A 16,496-nucleotide genomic window follows, 5' to 3' on the forward strand; every position below is an offset into this window, starting at 1 on the left:
ATTGCTGATACCGTTTATTATGTTAAATATAGCTTCAGCTTTTACATCGTCTAGTGATTTATACTTCTACCAATGGTCAAAGTTCTAACCTTAATAAGTGGGAAGCTTGGACTGTTTAGAAATGTATTTTTAAATGAATCTACATAAATCCATCAAAGGGGAAAAAATAATCATCATTTAAAATCCTTTGATTTAACAAGGATTCCTAACACCAGAAAAATTCAATTGTTAATTCAAACCTCATGAATGACAAGTCTAGATATATAAAGAATGTATACTTTTGAATTAGTTTACAAAGCTACATCAAAGGGATACCGTACTAATCTTTATATTTTTTGAAGGCGCCCTTAAGTTTAATGAAATTACATTAAAGAAATTCCAATTTAGTTTAAACAGTTCAAAGTTTATAATAATATATTTTAGGGAGTTTATTAATTGCTCACAATGCCCATTACCTAAAATTACCTTTGAAATCAGCCAGCCCCTTAGGCTTGGTAAGTTCTGCCGACAGCTGTGTAACTTCTGGACTGTCACTGGACGAACTGGATGACGAATCATCATCTAGCGCCCTCGGAACATTCACATAGACATGAAGCGGCTTTGCTTCATCGCCGGTCTTGGTCGCTTTGATGTTGGCAAAGTCCCTTGGCCTTATAAGTTTAAATGCCCCAATACCCACTTTTTTGGTTTCTTGTGTAGCTGTTGTCTCAACGCCTCCGTCTTTTAAGATGTGTTCCTCCACTGTAACTGGAACTGTTATTTCTCGCCGTGTTGACTTTGGTGTCGGAGGTTTTGCAGAGATTGTTGCAGCTGACTTGTTACTCTCCACTTTCCGAACAACACCACTAGTTTGTACAGAAGTCGAGATTTTGGGTGATTTGTAGTCTTTCATTTTTAATTCTTCAATGATTGTTTCTGATTTTATGAAATATGCTTCTGCCACATGTTTTCTTTCAGTTGGGAGGCCTGTGGCTTTAGAAGACAGAAGGGATGTTTGAGCTTTTGATTTTTTTATGGCACCTAATCGTGCAGCCTCATCTGAGCTACTGGGCGAGTTTGAAGAAGATGTATTTGGAATATTATCATCCTCGTTTAAGATTGTTTCTGCTTTAGATTTTACTTTACTGTGCCCTGCTTCAGATTTGCTCTCCTTAAATTTTTTTGGTAATGAGTTTTTCATTTCTTTCAGTATTTCTTTTACTTTTAACCTTTCTTCTTCATTCGTCGCTAAAGAACCTTTAGATGCTATAGAGAATAATGCATCAATTTTAGCCTGATTAATGGACGAGCCTTCAGCAGAGATCTCTTTATCAGTGTCACCTTTACTGTCTGGATGAGATTTTCCAAAAAATGCCAACCTCGCTTTCCTAACTTCTTCTACACCAGTTTCTGTTTGAGCTCCAGATGCAGAAATTGTATTAGAGCTTGATGATGCGGTATCCAAAGAATTGTTCACTTTCTCAAGAGCAGGTGAATTTGCAGAAACTGGTGTTGTATTTGGTTTCACTGTAATCTGCTGCTCTACCAGCTTTCTTTTGGTTTCTTTGGTTGAAGAAATTGCATTTCTTGTTTTGAGATCAGTGGAATTTTTATTTTCAGGAACATCAGATGTCTTTGGCATATAACAGCTTCCATTTAAAAGTCCACTGACAGTTATGGGTTTCGCGATTGGTTGTTTTGCGACAGCACCATCAATTGGACTCTTATCTGCTTTAGTTGCCGGCTGGGATTTAGATTCAACTGGTTTACTACTGTCGATTGAGCTGCTGTTGGGTTTTGGATCAACTGAATTCTCTGTCTGTGATGATAAGCCTTTGATTGCAGATGTATTTTTGGACTCACCTTTGACCAGGTTGACGCCTATTGTAGTTCCCATGTTGGCGTTGGTTAGTTTGTCAATCACGTCTCTCCTCACCGCAGGCCTCCACATGTCACAGGCCTCACAAGTCACCCTCCATCGGGGGTTTTCAAGGGTACACCGAGGACAAGACCAAATGCTGTAGTTCTTAGAAGGCGGTTTTGTGACAGGGTCAGCCCTTCGAACCTTTACAGAATCATCAGTAGTGACTCCTTTTGAAGCAGATTTATCAGAAATTCCCTCAGTCTTTCCAACAACTATCGAAGGTTCTGTAACTGTTGGGGTCGGAGTTACTGATGATCTCTCACTAGCATTTATTGTTGAACTGGCAGAAGCTGTAACAGAGCTGAAAGATTCAGACATCTCTGCAATAGTTGGAATACTTGGGCTAGGTGAGTGATGTTTTCTTATTTTATTAGCTTCGTATAAAGCTTGAGTTTTAGACTTTTCCAAATCATCTACTATTTCCTCAATTACTACTCTAGGAGATACAGTTTCTGAGCTCCCTGCCGATCCCAGCTCATCTGAATGTTGATGCTTTAAATGCTTTCGCCTTTTAATTCCTGGAGATTCTAAATAGCTTTCTTTTGTTTCTACAACAGTAATTTGCTCTTTATATCCATTACAGTTTATCATACTCTCTGTAGTTACACCTTCTGAGATTTTTATACCTTCTCCTGATGATGAAAACCGCTTTTCAATACCTTCTTTGGAAAATATACTGGGACCATCTTTGGAGAAGAAAGCAGAGTGCATAGTGACTTTGGTGACATTGCCTATGGCATTAAACAACGATATTAATTCTCGAGCACCGCTCTTCTTAGGTGAGTCAGGATTTTTCTGTGCTCTATCTTCTTCAGACATTATTTCCAAGTCATGTAAATCATTATCATGATTTTCAACACAATCAGCTGAAGATGTGTAATACTTTGCATCTTGAGCAGCCAACATTGCTCTTTCCTTCTCTTGCTCTCTTTGTACAATTTCGGCTGCTTCCCTATCTAGCTCACTAATATTAGCCAACATCGATATCTGAGATTTTCTCTTTTCTTCTGGTTTATCAAACCTCGAAAAAATACTTGACAGTCTGTAGCTATTTGAATGGCTATTACTACTACTACTGACACTGCTGCTATTGTTATTTTCACTGTTTATAGCATTTCGCCTAACAATGGCAACTTCAGGCATCCAATCTACAGCACTAGTTTTTTCTTTTCTTTTTTCAAGGCTTTTTTCTTTGTTCCCGGCATTTCTTTTATACCAAGGTCTTGGAGATACTGGAGTTGGCGTGGTCGGAGTGGCAGGTTTCGCTTCAGCAGACTGGACCTCTGTTTTGTTCGCCTTCAAAACTCCCCTCTCTAACTTGAGAGAATCATTACAAACTGTATGAGTCACCTTGTCATTCATCATGGGAGAAGCGGGTGGAGTAGCTAATAGTAAGCTTTTACGGTCAGCATGTGCTTGCAGTTTGTTTATGTTTTCAATTAGTCTTTGTTTTTCTTCGGGGCTTAGTTTTCCCTGAGACCCTGAATTGATTTCATCCTCTTGTCTTCTGATTATCAATGGTGGTGGAGGAGCATGTCTCTTCTTCCTGCCCAAACTCTGGGTGCCTACAACCTCATTACCGGCAGATTTGACCTCTTTGCTGTTATTTTCAACTGGAGGAGGAGGAGCTTTCCTTTTACCTCTGACATGAACAAACGCTCCAGACCTCCTATCCTTAGCAGAGTCACTAACAGTTCTTCTGTGACGTCTAACTACAATATCATTGGTAGGGAACGAGTTAGTTTTAGAGTTTATGTCTACATTTTCCTTATTCTGGTCTAGAGGTGAAGGAGGTATCACTGAATCAGCCTTTTCATCGAGCGATACAGGAGGGGGAGGGGCTTTTCTTTTCTTTCTTCCTAAAGTTGAATTTTTGCAACCGGACTGAACATTATTTAATTTGAGAGAATCTAGGGATTTATTAAGAAACAAATGCCTACTGTTCACATCATCAACACTTCTGTGCAACGTACCACTACCAAAGAGGTGATATTTTTTCTTCAGGGTCAGATTTTTATCAAGTTCCCTTATTCTGTCCCTCTGTCTCAACCTGTTTCGGTAAGTCTCGGTGTCAGGGCCAGGATTAATACACTTCTCCGGCGGATTCGCAGCTCCAAAAGGTCGATAAAACGACGGGTGTATGAAAGCAAAACTGTTTGCAGTAGCCGTACTAAACAGAGTATCAACACTGCCGCAGCTTGTGCTATGGCCTCTGATCAGCTGGGGGGAAGGGGGTGCCGAGGGAGCAAACTCCGGGTCGAACTCATCACTCCGACTCTCTCTTCGGAACCAACGGAAGATGGAGAATATCGCACTGGTACTCCGTTCCCGCCTTGAACCTGGTGAACTTGCTGAAGATATAAAAGCGTGGGCAGAATCACTGTGAGAACGACCATGTTGGGAAAACTGTTGACGCCTTTGAGCGTACAAAGAATCGATCACGACTTCCTCAAAGGCGCACTCATTGTAGCTCTTCATTCTTTGAAGCGCTCCATTATTCTCAGTAAAGAGGCGGAGTCTCTTCTTCAGAGAGTCCTCCTGATCCTTGTCCTCAACCCTCAGTGTGGTGTTGTCAGTCACCTCAGTTGCAACCCCCGGCCCGACGGGCTCATCACTGTCTGAGGAAGGAGGCGTCGGGATTCTTCGCTTTTGCCTCACAGATGGCTTCGGGAGGTTTATCACAGACTGAAACCAACAACAGCAGATTCCGTCAAGTATTTTGTTTGCTCTTTGCAGGTGTGTTAGTTCAAGTCTCACGCACGAGCATGCATAAGCATTCAAATGCTTGATGGTAATAACACACTTTTCTTTGCCAAATCGGTGAGATGGTAGAAGCCACAATTAATTAAAAAGCACACAAAAATGGTATTGTTCATCACACTTCTTTTTGAAGGTCCAAATCAAGTGGTGATATTTGTTCTTAGTAACCAAGCTTTCACAATCCTGCAAAACACTACTTTGGTCTTCCAAATTCGGAAAAGTTACACATTCCTCATTTTTTATATTTAATAGGAAAATCAATACAACATTGTTAAAAAAACTATTTGAAAAATACAAATTAGCTTAATCAATGTTTAACTAGACTAGTTAGTAGTTATACAATGTTGGTTAGTGCTGATTATCTCAAAAGTGACATAACTTAATCTGAAGCAAGGCTGCTTTAGCAAGGAAGCAGAGGAAAATGCAATCCAGCTATGGAGAAGGACTCGCTAGAAGAGTTCTCAATGATACTTTATACAATGAAGCAAGAAATATTTACCAATTTTAAAAGAATTGTTTATAAGAAAAGAAGTACTATTTAACACAATCCAATTAGATTAATTTTGTCACAGAAAATTTTAACGAACATTCTATGTAATGAAAGCACCAGAGCTTCTACAGGTCATCATAAAAACCTCATGAATCTTTGAGATAAATTTTTAAGATAGGTAATGTCAGCTGAATTATTTTCTTTACTAGTTTGATCGATATTTTATATTCCTTACAATGGTACAAAAATCAAAATCTGTATTATTAAAAATTTATACATTATATAATTCATAAAGTACTTTTTTGTCGTTACACCACAACTCTCAAAACTGCATAAATTTTCATAAATTAGGTATCATTTTAAAGTTTTTTTTAGAAATAAATTATAATTTATAGTTTTTTTACACAGAATATGGAGATTCTCAGGTCCAATTAGCTATCTACATATTGTTAAGAGAAAGTTCAATTAAAATAAAAACAAAATAAAAATATAGCTTAATAAATTAATGTGCCTAACAATTTTCTGGAATAAGCTTTTTAAATTAAAGTAAGCAAAATTACCCCCCACAAAGGATAATTTACTCCTGTGTGGGGGAGAGAGAGTTATTATAATTTTGAAGATTTTTGAAGAGATGAAAAAATGATTTTTTGACAGGTTGAAAGTGGTGATGGGTGAATGGGTGATTGAGGGCTTCCAACTGGACGAACGGTAGACCCCTCCCCAACATATACCAAACTTACGAATCAAGTCCAATGGTTTGGATAAAGAGGAAATTATATTGACTTAAATTTATCTAAAAGCTCACTTTAGCTATTGCTTTTGGTCAAAAGTAAAACAACCAATTACACAGTCTGGTGCGTAAATTTACTTATTGAAGCTATTAAATCAGTATGAATATATTTTAATTCAATCGACAAATTAATCATAAAAGCAAAGCATACCAATTTTAAGCATACTTAAAAGCATATCAAATTAAATAAAAGTACAGTAGTCTATATGACACAAGAATAAAACATGCACTGTTAAACAAAAACTCATGTTGGCTTGTATGAATTTTCAATAACACTAATTCTTCAAGCATTATGTGTTAGAACTTAGGAATCAAAAGTAATTACAAAGTACATTATTTGATCAAACAAAGGTTCATAAATAAATGTATCACAAAACAGTAATTAAATGTTTCAAATTACACTCAACTCAAATTAAAATAATCTACGAGTCAAAGCAAACTTTAACCATAAAACAAAAAATAAACAATGTCAAATTATGAATGTTTTATGTGGTAAAATAGCACTTTCACTGAATAAAAATGTTTAAACAATTTTTAAAATCTTGAAAATTTAGTACAGACTATCACTCTTTAGGATGCTTTTGGTTTCAAACTTTGAATACTTCAGACCTCCATATAGGTTTACAAAGCTGCAGAGACTTGCCACTTTAACGACAGCCACGTAAACAAACAGGTTGCAGCATGTTTGCTAGTGATGTTTGCAATAAAACTGGTTTTATTACAGTGTTACATTAATGTTTACTATACTCTATAAAACTAATTTTGCCAAACTAATGTATGGTCAAACTCACAATGGTTTTAACTTGTTTTTTAAATTTTAACTGGTGTCTAAACAAGATGGAGACTTAAAAACTATTTTTTAGTACTTAGAAGTAAATAGTCCAATTAGTTTACAGGAAACCTTTTATCTATTTTCAACTGTGACATTTTATTATACTTAATTGCAAAAAAATCATTACCTCATTGGTCCCCCGACTGACTGCAATATCTCGACACTTAGTGGGCGGGTTGACAATGCTTTTCTTCGGTTCATTTTGGTCCTTCTCAAAACCTGCATTAAAAACCGATTAATTTATCAAGTTTCCTGTTGAAAATTTTAGTTATTAGTAAACAAAGACCACAAATAACATTTACAATAGGTGTGCAAGTATCTAATAGAGCCAAATAACACTTCTACAATGTTTAAACTTTTAAAGGTTTGTTAAGTACAGTTCAAATTCAGACCTTTCATTTTACTTGTAATGTAAGATCAAAATTTGTACTTTATTTTTATATATCTGTGAAATAGCTTTCACAACACTGGGTAGCTGAGTGGTTATTGTGCTCTCTAAACAATCTGCAGGTTGCCTATTCGTTCAATTAAAAGTAGAAACTTTTCTAAGCTAGAAACTAAACCCAGATATCTTTGATCATTGGGCTTTTAATAAATTTTACGCCAAACTACGTTGTTTTAATAAACTTTCCATACATTAATTTAGTTTGGAAAACAGCTGTTTGCCGCTTCCTTAATCAAATGAGGTTTCATTTTGTACTACTGTACAGTAATAAATCTTACTTGACACCAGCTGATTATGATAATTGGCATTGAGGGGTCATAAATAATAAATAATCTCTTAGAAGTTATGAGTACCTAGTGATTGTTGAACAATCTGTAGAAATATATAACAGATTTCTACCTTTTTTTATTGTTAGGTTAGTTGTTAGTAAGTAGTATGGGAAAAAATAGTGTATGTCACTCTTCCAAAATATGTTTACCGTCCTCAAATAGTAATCCCACTCCCATACTCGTCCGGTAAACATCTATTTTCCAGATTAGTAATGTAATATACTATTTTGCGTTTTAATGGACTTTCCACGCGGAAAACAGCAGTTGTAAAAATACTATTCCTGGCTAAACAGCTGATTTTATTCAGTAACAAAGTTACACAAGGCATTTAACTTATTTTACTCAAAATTTTCTATTCATATTTAGGATAATACGACTATGTTGGATCCCCAACTCAGTGATTAATGAGCAACTAAGTAGCTATTACAATAATTGAAAGCCTGATTATTGACAACCTTATCTTTGCAAATGTTGATTTCTTTATCCACTGTATATAATAAAGTCGATGATTTCATTTCAAAATAATAAAAGCGCAATAAGGTTGATGCAATTGGCGTCTTAATTGGACAAAGAGGGTGAGCAAGATGATTCAGAAACAATTGACACCGTGATTAACACTTCAGACACAATTACCTTCATCGAAATGGCCTTGACTTCTTTCCTGACCTAACCTATGCGGACCTATCCTTAGCAATGACTCTTATAATCATAAACCAAGAAAAACGGGTTTTACTCGTTGTATCTAGGTTTTTTGCACAGGTAGGGAATTAAAAAAAAAATATTTAATTGAACCTCTTTGCAAAGTACAAAGTACTTCTTCTGATAAAAATGGATAGATTACTTTTGACAGTCAAAATTAATATGGATTATCTACAATAATAAATCTAGATTTCTTGAAGAGACATTGACCAGTTTCAGCTAGTTATGCTAAGTTTTCATAATGAATCCTACTAATATTATAAGTGAGAAAGTTTTGATGTATGAATGGATGGATGGATGTTTGTGACAAGTAAACGCGAAAAATACTAAGCCGATAGGGTTTAAATTTGGTATGATGATAGCACACATTCCCGATTAACATATAGACATATTCTTATCTCAAAAATCCTTTCGGACTCCGCCCCAGTGGCTCTGGAGTTTCCCATGTTAACTTAATGAGTATTCATATTTCAAAGGAATTTATTAAAAAATGTTGTCAGCTGTTTCAACTGCAGAAGTTGGTTCTATGATATTAAATAGCATTAAAAAGTTTTAAGGTTTACTGCCAGGATGCAGCACTATTATTTTATTGCATTTATGACAACAACTAATTTGAACCAACTAGTAACAAAAATCTGTGGTACACAATGAGAACTTTACTTTTTTCTATGGTTTAGGTGTAACATTCTAGTGGTAGAACATTATGGCTATGGTAGATGTGCTATACTTTATATAGCCTATTGTATAAATTAAAAGAACAAAATTTTCTTAAACCGTGCCCTCTCCCATAACTGCATAAAGCATTTTATACTTATATGCCAAACCCGTACGAAGGACGGGTACTCAGTAGTAATTTATAAGTGAGAATCTTTCTGGGAGCATAAGGTTTAATTTAAGGTAAATTTTAATACAAAAAAGAACCAAAATTGTTTTTCAACAGAAATAAAAATAAAATTTCAATATTATTACAGAAGTAACGGATGTAATACCGGAAGTAATACGAGAAGTAAGTTACCAGTATTTCAAAATTCAAAAGCGAGTTTAGAATGTATCTCTTACAAAAACAGTTTGAATCTGTTTCTGAATATTTGAATAACAGTTTAACATTTTTCTATTACATTTATTTAATTTATAGGAATGAATTGTAAATCTAGTTTTTAATAATGGACAATGTCATCTGTTTCATCAGCATTGCTGAAAAACTTGAAATGTATTGTGACAATAAAGGAATATTTCATTTCAAAAGATACTAAATTTTTGCGTTTGATTGTGGATTGCAGTTTTAATTGGATGGAATAAACATATTAACAAAGTTAAAGGCAAAATGAAATCAGAAATTTTTGTTCTTAAGATTCTATCACAGATTATCTAAATTCTGTGAATTAGTAATATATTTTAGCTTGATTCACTCACATTTTGCATATATTAACATTTGTGTATACGGAACAAAAACGGACAAAAACTTTGGAAAAATGTTGAAACTCAAAAAGAAATGTATAAGAATTATGCTAGGTTTGAAGAACAAGGCTCATGTAAAGGAAAAGCTTTGTGAACTAGGTATTTTGTCAGTATATAATTTATATGAATGTGTTATTTATGTGAAACAAAACATGACTAATACCAGTTTTCTGGGCCACAACCATACTTATAACTTAACACAAGGCACAAAAATAATTTGAAATTAGAAACACATAAATTAGATTGAAAAAAAAACACATATATGGGCGCCAAATTCTTTAATATACAGCCAGAAAGCTTAAAAATTGAGACTAACATTAAGAAATTCATTAACAATTAATTAAAAGGCATTCATGATTGAGAACACTTGTTATTCAATTTATGAATTTTTAAATATAATAAATGGTGTTGGTAAGATTTAGATGTATATATTGTAAATAGGCAAATTTTAATGTACTTATTTGTATTTTATACTTTTATAAATAAGAATTAACATAATTCATTGTACATAATTATGAATAAAGAATATTTTATTTGAGGTTTTAAGAACAAAAACAATAATATTATAGGTACAGTAAATATTATACAGTACTGATTAAATCATAAGTTACACATGACATAAAAGTAAATGGACAAAAAAGAAATCAACCAAAAATTCATTATCAGAGGATCAATATTGATTTGTAACTGAAATAGTAAACACACATTGAAAAAAAATATCTAAAAGGTTTACTCTCAGCAACATTTGTTTTTAGGATGATTTGAGATAAAAATTTGAAACTAATATAACAGTATAGTGTCTCTGTTATGATTATTTGTCATGATTATTGTCACAAATGTCATGATTATTATGTGATAGTTGACTTAAAAAGATATTCGTATTTGTTGATGGTATGTAACGTATCATTATGACAAACAAAGACTTACTATTATTACTATTATTTTATTACTGTATTATTTAGTGGCATTTGACACTAATTTAAGGACAAAACAATAAGTAACAGACGAGATCAAGCAAAATAAACAATCAACAGTAATACCTGTGCCATTTTTTTCAGATTATTTGATAAACAGCACACATTACCAATGAAAGTTTTATAAGACAAAGACTACAAAACAAATTAAGCAGACAACATAATCTGGGTGCACCAAGTTTTGCTGTTCTCTTACCTACATACTTACTACTTTCCCTACACACATTTTACATACAAATAGTTTACCTACATACTTTACATACATTGTTAACATAAGCCGGCTAAACCAAGTGCTTGATCTAAACACCCTATACTCCTACACTCCAAACTTTGAACAACATATAAATAAAAGCTAACCAAGAGACTTATAAGACAAAGACTTACAAGACAAATTAAGAAGACAGCAAAGCACAACACTAGCCGCACCAAGTATCGTTACAGACAGACAGAGGGACAGAGGGACACAGACGACAACGAACTGGCAGTTTCTGACACAAAGCGAGTGACGCTAATTTTAGTGTGGTTGACAGCGACGGTGGACAGTGACGTCACCAGAAATGACAGCCAATGCTCACACCTACTGCACTCATGCCTCCCTAGAAAACCGTTCACAACTCTGAAGTAGTTTGAGCTTTATATCTTGAATTGTCTCTACATATTTCCTTTATGCAATACCAAAACTTTGGCACCATAATACTTTGGGACATTATTTTGATATTTGCCTGATAATGTTTCTACTAGTTCTTTTAAGTTAATTTAATTTCTAAATATCTGTATTTAATAATAAAAAAAAATAAACAAAAACTTATGGGCACCTCATTGACTTTTAATAGTACATGTAGACCTCTCATCCTAAGACAAAATCTGTAGCCTGTTTGTATGTGTGGTTCATGTTGGTGACATTGAGCGCTAATGTCAATCCATTAAAAAACATAGCATATCATTTGAAATGTTGAAATTTGAAATGAGGAGCTAAGTCTTCCCAATATATAATAGCAGCCTAAAGATGAGTCCAATGTTCCATCTCTAGCTGGGGTAAGTTCAGAACCTCCCCTGGATGTAAATGGTAGAAGTAATAATATGCCCTTTACATGAACCGTACCAAACTAACTTTGAATTTGTCTTCAGCTAATACATTAGGATGATTAACCACGTTTAATATATTCCACAAACAATAATCGACAAATAATATGTAACAAAAGTAAAAACTACAAAAATTGAATTAATAGTTAGCCGCCTCATTTTTTTGTGTTGAGGTACAATTACGATGCATAGGTATCAAAAAATATTTCCAACGGGGGTACCTATTTAATTTTTTTAACCATTTAAACTTCAAACTAACGGTACCAAGTTGACTCATCCCTGGCAAGGCCATAAGAAAGACTTAACAACCATTGGAAATATCAGCCAAATGATGATGTTTACTGAGAAGTCAGACACCATTGTTGGATTCAAATCCATAACATTTGTGTAGTCATTCTGTTTACATGATTATTTACCTCAATGTTTATCATAGTTTGGCCATGATACCCAGCGGATTAGGAACCTTCTCGGAACCCAACTCACCCTCTCGACTCGCTCGCCAAGCTGGCTGTTGATAAACAGTCACCTACTGTCACAGTCCCTCAGATCTGTTTTTTTTTTTAATTTTAGGTAAAAAGAATTATTTGTTCTTTATATATTTGAGTTCTACATGAAATTCCAAAAATAATGAGCCCAAACACGATGTGGTTACTTAATATCTACGATCTAAAAGTAGTACAAATCTGAGTTCCGAGAAGGTTCCTAATCCGCTGGGTATCATAGCCAAATGGACGGTGGACTATACCTTATAAAATGTGGGTTCTTAAAAATTAAAAACCATGGCATGAGATTAACTTGTGGTGATCATTATTGAACTTAACGTAATAAAAGAGCAATATTGGTTGTATTTAGAACATGTTATTGTTGACATTTAAAAAAATATAAATTATTATGACACATTTTAGTTGTTTCTTGACACCACATTATACAGGATATCCCATAATTAAAGTGCCTGACTCCGGGAAGTGGTTCCATGGCTCAAAATAAAGAAAAGAGAAAGAATGAAAATAAAAATGCTTTGTTTACAAGATATCCAGAAGGCCCTAATTTGTATTTTTGACACAAAAACTTGGGTCTAATTTTTTTCAACTGTACTTTATGAAAAATTGAATTGGCTAAAATATGAAATGTTATGTTGCTGTGGATACGATAACTAACTTAGACAAACCATTTTTAGAGTATCCCAATAAATAATTTAAACATCGAAACTTGTACATATACAAGCACTCATAACACATACAACACAAATATAAGCTCAGAAATAATACTATAAATATTTGCAAATACTGGTGATATTGTCTTAAATGCTTATGAACTGCCAAAGTAATGAATTATAACTATAACTAATGGAAAATTAATGTAACACAATCAACATACATTTCCATAAAGACCTGGCGAAGCTCATTTTAGCCTAGGAGAAACTGAACCAAGAACCAGCTTTGGTGACAGAACGTCTAAAATGACACTATTACAGATAGCTGTCATGAAACACTACATCTTGAACAAGACTTGCGACAAGCTATTTGGCAATCAAATGGGGACTAAAACAGCCATAATGAAAACTAAATTGATCTAATGATAGACAGGGTATACACAACAGTGTTAAGGTTAATAACTGAACAAAGGTCAAAATTATATAGTAACAGACTGTTCCTTTCAAAAAACATAAAAAATGGCAATGGTGTAAGGCATAAACAAACATGGATAAAATCAAATAAAAATAAACCTATATTCAAGATGCTAGTTAATTGCTGAGCCATTGATGTTCTGTTTCATACAAAACAATCCTGGCATTCCACAAGGGAGAGTCTTAAAAGGGCAATCACTGACTACGATTCATTTTCAAAGATTAAACTAGTCGACATCGACAAAAAAAGCTATGATATAAAATCACAAACGTTATTAATTATTTGTTAAAGTAGAATAAAATATCAAAGACGGATGCAATCAAATTACTAGTAACTTCAATAATATTGAAAATTGTTTAGCAAATTAACTAAAGGAAACATTTAATTGTAGTGAAACTCAAAGGGGAGAAGACTATTTTGTAAGCCTGGATGTAACGACTAATTCAATGTGGCCGCAAGAAACACTTGCAGTGTTTAAAATAGACGACAAACAGTTTCAAACCTCATCAATATTCAGGTGTGAACAGCTTTTACAGACACAATGTCTTGGAAGCGATAATCGGTCGGAGGATAATCTAACCTATTATTTGTATATTTGATATCAAGTGATGTACAGTGGAATCTTAATATCAAGTCTCTGATGGGGATTATAAAATAAGACTTCTTATCGAGGTTTGCAACAACCAGTAAGGGTACTTGAAAATAGCACTTGTACCAACGGCCACTTTTGTCAGAGGTCTTGATATCGAGGTTCCACTGTACCACTTAACAAATGTTGACTAAACTGAAATGTCTCATTTAATACACATTTTAATAACTAGAGGCATGTATGTTTAGGGACATAAGTCCCTAAAAAGTTCAAAATGTAAAACAACTTATTTAAATATTCAAACAAACTATGAATCAAATTATTTATTTGTTAAGATGGAAATGCATTTACACCATATCTTTGTCTAAAAAAGTCTCTCTGTTTGCTTTGGTTGTTATCTAAATATATGAAATCCAATGTTTGTCCTTTATGTGTAACTAAACAACCATCTGATTGTGATGAAACTTTAGGGAAGTATAAGTACTATACAAAATGAACAGTTTTATTAGCCACATTGAGTAATATTTTATGGTTTTAGGGTTCCATTTCTCAGTTGTCTAAGCCAATATTGACAGTTGACACAAAAATATTTGGTTTGGTTTTTGGTTTTCAAAAATTCTTAATTATAGATAACGTTAACTGGCTAAAAAGTAAACCAACTGCGTGTCTTGAATATTGGCTTGGAAATATAGCGTAATCAACTATATTAAAGTAAACAAAAAATCAGCTGTCTATGGGCTTCCAATGCTATTCTTATGGAGAACATTTTACGTTATATTTAAATTTCGGTTGGAATTTGGGGAATTTCACTATTTTTCCCACCGTCACGGGATAGAGACCTTAAATTTGAGCCCTCTCCTGTCGTTCTACGACATCCCAGTAGCCCACAATTTTGACGCAAAGAACGTAATCAATATATAGATTTTATACTACAAACAAAATATTCTAAAGTAAGATCACCAAATATTGCATGTTTAAATTTATAAACTTTGTCGCACCTTTTTGGCACTGGTTGATTTTCTTTGATTTGTTTTCAATATTTTACAACCGATTCATAACACCTTTAAGTCAATGGATTGACTCATTTAATTCTTAATTGAACATGGGTTTCTCTCTAGTAAATTTGTCAATTTGGCTAAATAAACAAGTTAATGATCCCTTTTCTTCAATCATCTTTCTAAGGACACATCACTGTACTGCAAGCATTACCAATAAAAATACCAAATTTGCAGTTGCATATTCCTAATATGCAAAAAGTTACCGTCAACTAAGGATTTACCCATTCACACATCACCATTTAACACTATTTCTCTAAAAAATCAAGTATGTGTACTTTCAAGTAAACAAAAACCAACATTAAAACACTTAACAAACAAGTGTAGTTATACAAGTAGACATATTTGTTGGTGTTAGGCAGTAAACAGAGCTAAAACAGCCTCAAGATGGTCGAGTTTGTTTACCCCTCCCCCACCACAACGTTATGTTTGTTTATCAGGTCAAGAAGAGGCTACTGCTTCTGCTGGCCTACACAATTTGCTATTTCTACGATTAAAAAAAAAATTCTTGGCCTCTGAAGCATTTACGAAGCACTAGTAATCCTTATCCACTTACCGAAAAATTGTAATAGCCAACCAAAGTGTGATTTACTACATGAGGATGCAGCGTTAAGCATTTTAACTTAAATATCAGTGAAGAATGAGTGTTGAATGAAGTGAGATGTCTTGTGTAGCTCTAACTAACTAAGATCAGCTGGTTGTGTTGCTAGGACCATCTAATCAAGGACATCTGGGACCAAGATCACCAAAAAGCTACTGAATTTTTATCAGGGTCAAATTAGTAACTTTTGATTACTAGGAAAGCTCACATTACTTAACTTTATTTTAAATCCAACAGAAATAAATACTTTAAAGCTGTTAGTTAGGCTTCTCAAAGTAAAATATACATAAACAGTAGAAGAAAAACAAATAAATTAATTGATTTTTTTGGAACTATTTTTTTTTATGATATATTTTACAAACTAGGCTACCTTTTCTTTGTCTGTACACTTTAATTTTGTGAGTTGATTCATGTTGAAGGTTTAAAAATACTGTAATAATTCTTATACTCATTTGTAAGTTACAATGACAAAATTGTCATTGAGGTAATAACTATTGATGCTGTCTTAAAGGGCGCGATCTTACACATTAACATGATCAGTGTTTAGACGGTTCTCAAAATATTTAAAAAGTTGGAAGTTAAAATGTAAAAAAAGACTGAAGCAACAACAAAATATATATTTTTCTCATTCACCTCATAAGGATAACAATTTATTAAACTAATTTAACGGTTTATAAATATACGGGTTTTCATTAAAATTTATTTCCGACTCACTTAATTACATGAATTTATTTATTATTTATTTATTAATTTATTTGTAAATGTGGAGTTAATCTGTCATAAGTTACATTCATAATTTTCATAAGTGTACTGTGTTTGTGTCATAAGTTAGTGTACTTTTCAAAAGTTATAAAATAGGA

At 33.6% G+C, this 16,496-nt stretch overlaps 1 protein-coding gene across 2 annotated transcripts in view; it reads right to left on the bottom strand.

Annotated features, from left to right (window-relative positions):
- The window catches only part of LOC129001725 (uncharacterized), a 73,713-nt gene that overhangs the window by 43,388 nt on the left and 13,829 nt on the right, over positions 1 to 16,496 (bottom strand). For both annotated transcript variants that reach the window (XM_054429133.1, XM_054429132.1), the window contains exons 4-5: positions 6,903 to 6,994; positions 466 to 4,588 (exon numbers count right to left, since the gene is read on the bottom strand). In XM_054429133.1, coding sequence (XP_054285108.1) covers positions 466 to 4,588; positions 6,903 to 6,994 — 4,215 coding nt within the window. The remainder of the gene's footprint in view (positions 1 to 465; positions 4,589 to 6,902; positions 6,995 to 16,496) is intronic.

Source organism: Macrosteles quadrilineatus, unplaced genomic scaffold (assembly GCF_028750875.1).
Source record: "Macrosteles quadrilineatus isolate MER2022 unplaced genomic scaffold, UCM_ALF_1.0 Scaffold_8__2_contigs__length_117827958, whole genome shotgun sequence".
Taxonomy (NCBI): Eukaryota; Metazoa; Arthropoda; class Insecta; order Hemiptera; family Cicadellidae; genus Macrosteles; species Macrosteles quadrilineatus.